The 13,071-nt window shown below is 39.2% G+C and overlaps 1 protein-coding gene across 3 annotated transcripts in view; it reads right to left on the bottom strand.

The window, feature by feature from the left end:
* Positions 1–13,071, bottom strand: part of m1ap (meiosis 1 associated protein) — a 42,704-nt gene that overhangs the window by 23,527 nt on the left and 6,106 nt on the right. For all 3 annotated transcript variants that reach the window (XM_084345097.1, XM_084345098.1, XM_084345099.1), the window contains one exon: positions 11,624–11,795. In XM_084345097.1, the coding sequence (XP_084201223.1) occupies positions 11,624–11,795 (172 nt within the window). The remainder of the gene's footprint in view (positions 1–11,623; positions 11,796–13,071) is intronic.

Below are 13,071 nucleotides of genomic sequence, written 5' to 3'. Positions count from 1 at the left end.
AGTGGTAGAGCGCATGCTTTGCATGTATGAGGTCCTGGGATCAATCCCCAGCATCTCCATCCTTTGTTATGAGCGCAAACTTTTTTATCATGTATTTTTCTGAGGAAGATGATAATTTGCTCTTTTGATGCATGGTAAGATATGGTTCACATTGTGCTGACTATCACACAGCAGTGAACCTCTACGAGGAGTACACTGTCTGAGGAGCCTGGGTGTGTTTGTGTTGGTATGCTTGTGTATGAGGAATAATGTTTACCTCAGAGCTCAGAGCTAAACTGGAGAAGCAATAAAGGAGGTTATTGATGTGAAGCAGATGGGTGGAAGGGTGAAGGCTAGATCAATGAGGGGATAATACACAACCTCCACAAGCAATCTGTGCGGAAGGTATTTGAATAGGATAACGACAACTGAAACCTGGATTTTGGGACAGAATATGTGTGGATGGAATGACTATATTGTCACTTTGAGCAGCATTTGCAAACTAGGTATTTGAAGGAAATAAACGCTTTGACAAAGCTGGGAAGGGATGTGAAAAAGACTATAACTGTTTGAATGAATATTTGTCAGAATATGGTGATGAGGAAACAGATTTTGGCAGCCGTTCGAAAAGATTTACAGTGAGTTTTGAGAAGCATGCGTCATATGGATTTTCATAATACTGCACCTTATTATAAGGCAAATTCAAAAGAGAAGGGGGTTAAAAATACACAAATGCACAACCACACACATTTGCCTACAGATTTAAATATTATGTAAAATACCAACGAAAGAGTATACATACAGCAATGGCACACAAAATGTTTGCACAGCCACATATACCGATGACATACATGTACATTTCTTATGATGTGTTGTATAAGTTGTACATACTAGTTTAGAGCAGCTACTTTTGAAGATGAGAACACAGTCAGTGGTGAGACGGGGAACAAAGACAAAAGTTATTGCGACAAGAGATTAATGAGCAGACGGCAGAAAATAAAATATTGCTTTTACAGGTAACACACGGGCAGCCATGTCCCCTGGTGAGTGGTAAACTCCAACTTAAAAATGTGATGTGGAGGGTGAGGGAAAGTTCTATGTCAACACATATCTGTTGTTGTTCAGAACTTGAACCATGTTTTAGCCCCACCCCTCCTCTCCTCTGAAAGCCAGCCACCTCTGCCAAGTGGTGCTACCAACACAGGGGTGATTGGTGTGGCTGAGCAAAGACAGGCAGGTGTCGTTGTGGGAAGTGTATGTGGCTGTTTTTAGTTGGACAAAACCACTCAAAATAAAGGCAGGTGTGCAGCAGAGTATGTTACTATCTCAATGCACCAGATAGCCTGTTCATTGCTTAACATTTGCTCTTGTAATACTATTACTTTCAGTCCTGCTCATTTTGACAGAAGCTAAATTGCACTTTCTACATTTTGTAAGCTGAGGATTCATAAAGACTATATAATAATAATATAACATTTTGGAATTCCCACTGCTGACCAATAGCAAGCTATCTCGACACTGCTGACCTTTGAGAGCTGTTTTGCTTCATCAACTGCTGGAATAAGTTCCACCAGCAATGGTCTGCAGACAGTTGTAAGCCAGGAGTAGATTTGTACAAACATGACTTTTGAATTAACTGTCTGGACTTATTGTCATGTTAGCCACCAAATTAGCTCAGCTTTATTGCTTTGTGTAGCTTTATTTTTTATTTTCAATAACTTTTTATTGAAGAAAATGGTGTACAATATTGAGCAAACTGCCAGGGGAAAGCAAAGAGAACAGCAGTGATTGAGGTAACAATTAGTCCACCAGATGCAGCAGTTCACCACTAGCTCTGTGACCACAGATAGGTGTCAACCTATAGGTGTTACTCACCATTCGCTCTTTTTACAGCTTGCAGTTTTTTAAATATTGTGCAGAAATCAGGATGCACAAACCCTACATAATCAGAATGGGGTATACATTTTGAAGAGCCACTAAACTAAATTCCCTCTGAATCCCCTCTGAATCAGAATAAATTATTAAAGCAAAGCTTTACAAACTTTAAACTTGTATATCATGAGCTGTGTGTAGGGGATGTAGCTCAGTGGTAGAGCGCATGCTTTGCATGTATGAGGTCCTGGGTTCAATCCCCAGCATCTCCATTTGTATTCATAATAGGGGTCATAGTTTGCATTTCTTAGATGAAGAAATAATAATTTGATTCATAAAACACACCAGTATGGGGATGTAGCTCAGTGGTGCTTGAAATTGACTAAGTGCAGTGAAACACAGCTGCAGGAAAAGTTACAAAAATAGTAAGTTTGCCTGAAGGCAGCCATCCGTGAGAGGGCAGTGTTTTATATAAACAGGCACTGACCCAATTTATTTAAGTGTACGCATGTTGCTCTCAATTTTAACATTCATAGAATGGAAGTCTATTTCCAGTGCTAATGGAAATCTAAGCCCAGTTAGCAAATTACCTAGTCCACTCAGGTTTGGTGAGTGTAACATCAGCAGTGGATGGACTTTTCTGAATCATTGCCTGAGACCACTATCATTAATAAAATACTAAATGATGACATTTTCAGTGGTGTCACTTTCCATTACAAGAATTCAAAATCAATGTGACGTGAAGCATTAGTGGTTTATCGAGTCTACGGTGGCACAGTATAATATAAAGATACTTCAGATATAAAAAACATGGTAGTCAAGTAAACTACATACAGTACTGTTTGTCAGGTATGGAGATGATTTTTTCAGAGAGAAGTGTCTCAGTGGAAATGTCTATTTTTGATGCTGGAACTACTTCTAAGCAGTGAAATCATTCATATGCAAACTCCTACTGTGATTCACTGATATTCGCAGCATTTATAGAATCAGAGATCTGCTTCAACAAGTCGATATTCATGCAGCATCAGCTGCTGTTTCTGCTTCAGGGGCGACTCAGTACAGTCCTGAAATACTGTAAAGAAGTCATTGTGTGACTGGACAAGCCCATGTCCTACACAAAGATTGCGATATTCCTCAATAGTCTCTTCAGGTTCAGGTTGTGTTAATTGACAATCCAGCCTGCAGCCATCATGTATGTATAAACATTTCTTCTAAAAATAAAGCTGTTTTATTAGCTGTTATCAAGCTGAGACGAATGGACAGCAGATGAAACCACTGTCTGCACAGGATTACAAAAGAAACAAAAATGCCACACACAGCAAAAGAAATTAAACCACACATGATTAACATAAACAAACCTTAACATACAGTATATTTTACAGTATCTATCCCTGCTGGTGATGTATGCCTGGGAAGACACAACCTTCAAATGTTTTCCAAGGTAACACATCAGGCTCTCTCTTCCTTTCTAATTACAGTAGCATCTTAAATGGACTTTTATATTGGTTATCATTATACAAAAAACTATGCACATAAGGTAAAACCTAATACTTTTTGTTGCAATTACATGAGTCACTAAGTGCCATCCATGCCTCCTCTATCATTCTAAAAAGCTTAACTCTCAAATTCAGACATGGTGTTCAGAGATGCCAAGCACAACTCCTTTTCTTCAGCTGGATCTATTTTATCTTGCCTTTACATTTTATATTAAACAGGACCTGGCATGTTGAAGACAGCTAAATACTGTGTACGATGGCAAAATCCAAACCTGAGCTACACAAACAATGAGTATTTTAATTCATTAAAATAATAATAATAAAGTTGCTGCCAGGCCCAAACTCTTTAACTCTTTAATACTTAAATTCAGAAATCTTGATATTTGATCTGACATGTATAGGGGATGTAGCTCAGTGGTAGAGCGCATGCTTTGCATGTATGAGGTCCTGGGTTCAATCCCCAGCATCTCCACTTATAGCCATATAATGGAGAAACACAGCATTTCAGGGCCATATAGCTCAAAAGTTCTCCACGTCCTGAAAATCTATCTAGTTAAAAATGTGCTACGATGAGGACAAAGACTTTTGACATGTATGAAGACAACATTTAAGCATCTTGTTCAAATCAAGGCACTGCTGGATATGATACTTCAGGCAAACACACAAATCACTCCAACTTTGCGTGATGGCACTCCTTAAATTAGATTAGATTAAATTAGATTTTTACGATGCGAGCTAAAACTGTAAGTCTTCTTGCTTCTGTAAAAGCAACCTGAATATTGGATGATTGGTTGAAATACATTAAAGGGTAGCAGGATATGGGAAGCAGGTAAACAAAATATTTGTCAAATTTCACCAAAAAACGTTTAACAAAAGAAAGAGTTAGAAAGCCTTCAGGGGAATTTCTGAAAAAATGGAAGAACAAATTCTCATCCATCTAACTTTCTTTCTTGTCTTGTTTTGTTTGAGAGACAGAGAGAGAGAGAGAGAGAGACAGAGACAGAGAGAGACAGAGAGAGAGATGCAGCTCAGGAGACAAAGGTCCAGCTGTTCACGGGAGACAGTCAGACTGTAGTAATCTATCTCTGCAACTGCTCCAGACGGGAGCATGGGTGTGTCTCTGTATCTGCTTGGCTGCCTGTCACAGTGGGTGTCCTCTAGCGCAATAGCAATGACTTTGCAAAAATAACACATCTTACTCCCAAAGCAGATGCTTCTTTCTCGAACTTGTGATTCTGCCTCGAGAGTAAATATAAGTTTTGTCTGGTGTGTGTTTACATAACTGTGTGTACATATTGAACTAGTATTGTACAATTGTACCCACTGGGGTGTTATGCATGTTTAGAAATTGACATCAAGTGCCAAAGACTTTAAATAATGACTTGTGGAGACAGAAATATATGCTCCATGTCTTCGTGATGTATTCACATCAAAAACACACATACACACACACAAAGCAGGAGCTGTCAGACAGACTTGGCAAGCTGGACAAGTGTTTGTATTTCTCTAGTCTGGAGGGAGTGAAGCATTAAACTGCTACGTCTGGCAGGAACTTCCTTTGGCGTGCAGAATAAATGGTGGACCAAATTCAATCATCCTGTTGTCTGCTCTTTACTTGAACATCATCCTTTGAATTTTATGAGTAACATGGGTTAAGTCAAAAAGCAACAAAAGCTAACTGGTTAACTGGTTAGATTTAGATGTATCAGGGACATGTGCATTTATTAGTTTTCATTAATAAAATACGATGCATTTGTTTGAAGGAATGAATGGGGATGTAGCTCAGTGGTAGAGCGCCTGGGTTCAATCCGCAGCATCTCCATTCACACTGATAATAGGGAGTTTTTCTTAACCCATTCTTGCTGGGAGAAGTGGACTCTATTATGCTGGATTCAGACCTCATAATATTTATGTCTGTTACGATAGTCACTGTATCAGAATAGGCAATAAAGAGTTATTAATTCTTGGAGAAATGACAGACTAAACGTTGGTCCTCAACCAATCATGGCTTGCCACGATGTGTGTGATGTCACCGAGAAGGAGTGCAAGGGAATGACGTTAACCTTTCCTGTTACAATGATCCACCTTGCAGCACCCACAACATTTCTCTTTTGAGTTGCCATGTTTACAGTTGTGCAAGAGTGCTCTGTGTTCCTATTGGTCAATGACTGGAACATGTCATGAAACGTAAAAACTCTCTCACATGCACCCTGATTGGGGATACCGCAATTCTCCAAACCCCAATTGGATTTGACTTTTGATTTTAAGGTCACAATTAGATTTGAACTTTTTTTTTCAGCACTGACAGCTAAGCCATTGTTAGACTGTTGCATCTACATTTGTAAGGATCAATAGATGATTGTTTTTTAAGCCCTGTCAACTACCATTTACATTCTCAAATTATTTTTTTAAAGGATGGGGGTTTCCTCCTGGTGTGTTTTTGCAGGTTGGAATTAGGCAGGTTCAAATATTATTCACAAAAAATAAAGAATTTGAAGTTCAAAAAATGCCCCCCTTCTGGGTTTCAACAATAAACAAAAAATAAAAATTCAGTTTAATAAAAAGTTTGGTTTCTCAAATCTGTCAAGAGAAAACGATCTTCTCAAACAAATCAATAAAGTATCTTTTGCAATGTTGATTGATGTCCCAAATGAGTAAACCCTCTTCGAAAACAAATGAAGGACGCTCTCAGAATTACCTCCAGTACCAGTTGGTCGATCGCCTTTGTTTTTTTTCCCACTTGGGGTGCCTTCAAGTAGGTGGGAGTAGAGAGAAAAAACTACCAAAGAATTGCAGATCCTGCTTTTGATTTTGATAATTTAATTTAAAATCGTGACTGCCCTGTCATTGCAAGGAGTGAAAAGAATGTCATAATAAATGTCCGTTTCCATTCCCAGCACATGATGTCTGTCGGATTGGGGTATTATTGGAAATAGAAATAGTGAAGTCTGAATCCAGCACTAAAAACACATCAAACCTGTCCTGAATTGGGCCCATAAACATTAGAGATGTTAATCCCTGATTGTCACTGTTAGCAAAGGCTCCAGTCTGCAGTCTAGTTCCTAAATCTCTCACTGAAAAACCACAGAATTGCACTGAATAATTATCAAATACAAGTTCAGTTTCAGTGTCACCTCTACCCATGTATCCTCTTCGCAACTTTACATATTTCCAAATGTGATTGGTTGAAGACTTGTTTTGTTGGCAACTTTTTGGCAGTTTGGAGACAGGCTCTCCCAGAGCAAAGTTACAGCACAGATGGGGCAATATTTCACTGACTGGTAAGGACACACACATAGACACACCCACACACACACAAAAACATAACGTCTGGCAGCTAAACACATATTTGGGTTAGTGCCAGCACTACAGGCAGCCTCAGGTAATGTAAACCCATTGACTTGGCCTCAATCTCGCACTGGTCCAGAGGACATCTGCCTACCTACTGACACTGTTATCAACACCTATCTGTCACAGTCCCTGTCTCATCTTCTCCTCTATCACTTTGATCTACTATTTATTTTGTAATAAACCCTTTATCAGCTTGTCTTTGATTTTATCTTACTCTCTATCCCTCTGCTCCAACACAATGATTTTGTCTGCGAAAAGACAAGCATTGTTCCCTTCGCCCCTCTCTCGTCTGCATCCACTCCATCGCCTCTACTTTCGTCTCTTCTTGTCATTGAGGTCTGAGCGTTCTTTAAAGTGATGGCTGTAAAGCCAACAGCTGTGACTTGACTACATTTAAATAATTGCATCAACAGAACACGCTGAGGGTTCAAAAGACACTAAATACAGGGTGTCAACCCTCAAAAAAATATGTGCCCCCCACCCCCCCAAGTATACATCAAACTGTCAAACATCTGCAACAGAGTTGCATTACTTACATAATTAATTTGTTTCATTTCAACACAACTTTATATCTTAAGAAAAACAATGCAATTACATTTTTCTCCTATGAATCTAAACAACTGGAGTGAGTAGTTATTTGTTGCTGACTGTCCCTAAGGTACTGCTGCATCCTGTGTGGGACAACTTGTTGAATCTCTTCCAGTCAACAGCTTGGCTGTTCAACTGTGAGGAAGCAAACCCCAAACCACCGGTGCAATAATCACCTCTGTCTCTGTCTCACTCTGCTCCTCTCGCTCTGTGACCCATTTCTCTATCTGCTCCCTGGTGCTCGACTGTACAATTATACAACAGGCAGGGGATTCAAGGATACACTGGTTGAGTTTCAACAAAAACAGGATGCTTATCAAGGCGTTGGCCTTTAAACACTTAGACACGTTAGTGCTTTTATACTTGGGAGATCCCTCATTGACCCAAAGCACTACCTCACACCTAACCTTAATCATCACAACTACACTCTTAACCTCAACCCTATTCTGACCATAACCATAAAACCAAGTCTTACGGTTAAAAAGCACTTTGCGGAACGATTACAATAATGTCCTCAATACCAGGGTGTAAAACTCACATTGGTTCTCACAAAGATACACTTATGAGACCTCACAGCAATGTTGCCGGTCATTATAAAATATGCTGCATCTCACTCAATCACACACACACACACAAGCAGTTTGAGCAAAACAACTCTCAGCTTTTTGAAAAATGAGGCATCTGCATAACTGTCCTCTTACTGATGTTTCTATCAAGTTGCTGCACTGTACTGTGTGCACATTTGTTCCTATTTTACTTGCCTTACACACACACAGAGACACACACAGACACACACACACAGACACACACACACAGACACACACACACACACACACACACACACACACACACACACACACACACACACACACACACACACACACAAACACACACACACACACATACAGTTATGTAACAACCATTCTTTATTCTAGAAAAGAGTTGTGACCCTCTTTCTTGCCATTAGATAAGTGAGTGGCAAAGATGAGAGACAAAAGAGAATGAAAACATTAGTTATGGCTTTTGCTCCAAGTCTCCCTTTGGTACAAAAATGGATACTCCACCCACTACTTATAATATACTGCACTCCATGGACTGACTGACTGACACACACGCACACGCACGCACGCACACACACACACACACACACACACACACACACACACACACACACACACACACACACACGAACACAGCTAAAATAAATAGTCTGGGGTTAAGTGAGACATATTTCCTTCAACCTCTCTCTCTCTCACAGTATTCCCACCCAGCATCTTAAACACACGGACATGATTAAGATTCCACAACGCACCCAGATCCTGGAGTATTCCCTAAATAAACACTGCTTGCTAAATGTTAGCGTATTAGGCTTGGTATATTAGTCACACATCCCTTTTCAAAACATAAATTGCTTTACGAATTGAAATGATGGGTCAATGAGCCATTACATCCCACTGCTGATCAACAAAGTTCTGCTACAAACTCCCTCAGGGTTGTGTACATGATAATAAACTTGATAAATGATAAAGGAAATAGAAATTTGACTAATAAATGGAAATTCAAAGTCAAACAAAAGTATCTCCCTGTATACTGTAATTTCTGAGCAGGTCTGTGGGTTACACCTTAAACAGCAGGTATCTGAAATCTTTGTTTAATACAATAAAAACACCCGGTCAAACTTTCATTAAGTGTGTGACATTTAAACACAATTTCAGGACCAATACTGGTATTCAGTAAGTCTGAAATCATACTGGCTAGACAGTTAAACTTCTTATCTTTGATTTAAGCCAGCTTCAGTTTCCAGCCAGATGATCTCTGAGGTCAACGTAGCTCTTGGATGCAGTACTGACCCCATTCCCTTTTCTCCGTTGGCCGATTCTTACAGAACTTCATCCAAAATGTTTGTGGTTTAACTGTGAGCAATTGCAGAGTCTGAAATATCATAAAAAGTATGCTTGTTTTCAAGCAAAAAGACTGTGTGGTCTCATATTTTCAAGGAGTTATCTTAAGGTCTGGTTGTTCTGTGACTTTTTAAAGACAAGCAACTTCCACAGGTTACACTGTGTGTATTAATGTGGCCAATTGGTTGCAGCAAACAAAGAAAAGGGAAGATTAAAAACTACTGAGTATTTTCTATTATGTCAAGTTTTTGGGTCAAAACATTTTGTACTTATGAGAAAAAGTAGAAAACTAACTAAGATGCATATTCAAACTGACAATTCTGTTACACAAAAGGCAGAAAAACACCAATCAATAACATGGTTTGTGCCATCAATAACACTGTGTACGAAGATGTTTTCATGTTTTCTCCACTGTGGAAAGAACCAGTTCTAATGAAACAGCTTTATGTGGAACATCAGCGGTCTAGCAGCACCACGGGTGCTGACATAATTAAGAGGGTGTAGGCCGATGTATCAGAGAGTTCAAGTGACAATTATGTTTCTCGTTGCTGTAAACACTTGGAGACACTGCGGACAAGTGATCTCGTCCCAGTGGCATAACAGCAGCTATAAAATTTCTGGCCTCACTGTCATCAAACTGTGGTAACTACATAACCATGTCTCCAAGGCTCCATTCCAAATATTACTTTTTTCAGTGGCACTGCTTTATCATTTGACACTGGAAAGTGACAGGAATAAGCATCACTATTATTAATCAATGAATACAAAAGAGGAATTTGCACCAGAGGAGGTGGAGCAGGGACATGTACCTCATGATTCCTGTAGATTTTCTTCTATACTTTTTTACTGTCGGACTAAATAAATATACACACACAATAAGCTCATCACACTTTCTTCTCATTGTGACTGCATTTCCAACCAAATAAATTTCCTGCACTGCTCTTTGCATTAAAGGATCCCCAAAACATCTAGCCAATAGCCTACCTTTTAGGCTTGCGACCCCTTAAATGATGCAAAGTCTGCTTGTAACCTATCATTACAGCAGTTAAAGATGCAGTCGGCAATTCTGGAAAAAGGTATTTGTTTGTTGAGGCTCATTCCCACCCACCTAAATATTGAAGCTTTAGGTTGGTGTAAGATTGGTTTGGGAACCACTTGGGAACGAGACTCCAAAACATACTTTCTTTCTCCAGAATTGCCTTATGCACCTTTGAAACTAAAGTTATTTTTTTATTTGAGGATGGTTTCATTTGAAACAATTTTAAACGTCCACTATTTCACAAATTGGAGATTTTCTTTTCTTTCTTACTCCTGGAATTATCTGGTGGCCCCTAAGACTTTCCTTGAGGGGCCCCAGGGTGAGACACAAAAGGATGGTAAAGCAACATTAAACTGGAAGTCATCAGCTTTTAAACAACACAAACACATCTTCCACACCGATGTGGTCATTCTTAATCTATATTCTCTATATTTAGTTTGGCTGACAACAAAGAAACTAGACATCCACCTTAGTTTAACACTACAAAGTATGGGATTTATTTTACAACACCCAGGTAGCTCTGTTATTGAAAGGCCAATGCAAACCAAGACTGGCTCCAGGGGGAACAAGGGAAAGGTTTAATTAAGGAGAACTGGGACAAATCCATAATATTTCACTTTAATATTATGTAAAAATAACAGAAAGGGGGCCAAGCTACAACCCTGGCAGGACTGCATAACTGACATAACTGTGTCAGGTGAGCTCAAACTCTCAACATCATTAGTATCATGTTTCCAACATCTCATGCACTTCTGAGAAAACTAAGTTGCAGTCAGTTACTCAACTGATACACTTAGTGGTTTAAAATCACGGAATAAATATTTCAAACGGCGCATAAATATTTTTACAGGAAAGACTTACACTTGCTCTCATTTTGTCTCCCCTCCCTCCTCCCTGTATGTTTTCCTTCTCTGTCTCCTCTTTTTCTCCCGTTCATTTATATCCCATCCTCACTGCACTCTCTACTTACTCAGACCACACCACTTGAACCTTCATGTAATTACAAAGAATGACATGTCATTATGAAATTAGTCTCTCTGCAAGGACTGGTAAATGTTTGGATTGTAGCCAGGTTGTGGGAATTGTGACATGTGTCTAGAATGTGTTGACTGTGGATATGTGGCAAAAAATGCAGCGTGATAAATGGGTCAACACTACACAACTGAACTGAAAAAGATTAAGAAAGCACAGGGGAAGAGCATGTGCAAAGTGAGGGGGAGGAAATAGATAGCAGAAAAATAAAGTAGTTTTGTTAATGCTAGTGTTTGCTTAGTCACAGCCACATGCACTGCAGTATATAAATGCAGTGTGAGTGTGTTTGTTTTTACCAACCTCGCATGAACAGTACATGTGCTACTGTGTGATCCAGTGTGTTTTTGTGTCTGAAGATTTCCTACCTTCAGTCTCAGTGTGCGTTGCCTCAGGTGACGGGTTGTCTTGGCTCCATTCTGCTGCACTATAAATCTGTACCACCAGGAGCCGCTTCAGTGACACCAGGTCAGCATCTTTGAGCCCCATCTCCAACTGGCGAACAACACCACGCCCCAGCTGGCTGGTCACCACAGTAACCTGTGAATATAAAGAAAAACGCCTCATTAGACCTGGAAGATAAAAGGGCTCAAGTAAGAAATATTTTACACCGAAATAGATAGAATCAGTTAAAGGAAGAGAAAGAGCACCTCTTAACTCAACCATTAAAGCCAAACTGCTGGGCCCAATAGGCACATGTAAAGGTGTCAGTATGTGTAAAATATGGTGCTTGTTGAATGGTTAAACAACTTATAAAATCCAACATCAAATCGTGTCTCATCTCGCTCGTCCCTTGTCATTAGGGCTGTTACAACACTTAAAACAAGCTATAACGCTTCATAAGTGGTTGCGCAACTCTGTTCTGTTGAAACATACAAAATGCATTGAAAAGTGCACACAAAATTTCATTTGAAATTTGGACACAGTCGGTAGAGTAGTTACATTAAACTGCACAAAACGTTTGAACATTTGAAATATCCCTTTAAGTCACATAGATGTTCCATCCCACAACTCTTTCCCAAAAGATCACTTCTGATTTGCGGGCATTACAAAAGATCAAGTTCTGTTTAAAGTTGTCATATCTTCAAAAGAACAGGCCACAACAACACCACAGCAAAGCATTCTTTGTGTGTGACTGTTGTGTTTCTCTTGTAGTTTGGGGACATGATATGCTGTAAATTACTGTTACTAAATTAAACACATGATGTCAGAATGACTGTCCCTGTCCCAGTGAAGCAAGTTCCCACCCTAACAGAAAAGTGGCATGCCTTATGTTGTAATGACACAACTCTACACTTACACATACTATGAACACTATGTTTCCTGAGAAAAAAATGCAGCTTTGACTACCCTCTTGCCTTATGATGTGTAATTTTAATGTTTCCTGTAACTGAGCTATCATTATCTCACACGTTATTGCATCCCGTGAGAACAAAACGACTGTTAATGCACTGTAAAATGTATTTTTTACTTATCCATTATTTTTTAATTAAGATTAGAAGATTTACGCAAAATACAACTTCTTAAGTGATCACTATATGTGATGATGGACAGAGATTAAATTATTTTTCTGTTGCATTTACATGTTGTAATGGGGTGAACACAGATAAACTAATGTTAGACTGATGTTGAGCACCCTACTGAATCACATTAACAGTAGCAGTAAATGAAGACTATAATGGGTTTATTAATGGGGTCTGCTCTCTGCTTCCTGCTGTTTGGCCATATGTAGAGGCCTGAAGCACATCATCAATGCTAGAAACCTATATAAATGAAAACATGTATTGCATTAGTGGAACAGCAACACACACACAGA

This window comes from Pagrus pagrus (assembly GCF_965226575.1).
Source record: "Pagrus pagrus genome assembly, chromosome: 22".
Classification (NCBI taxonomy): Eukaryota; Metazoa; Chordata; class Actinopteri; order Spariformes; family Sparidae; genus Pagrus; species Pagrus pagrus.
Note: the sequence above shows the minus strand (reverse complement) of the source record. Positions and strands in the feature narration are given on the sequence as shown.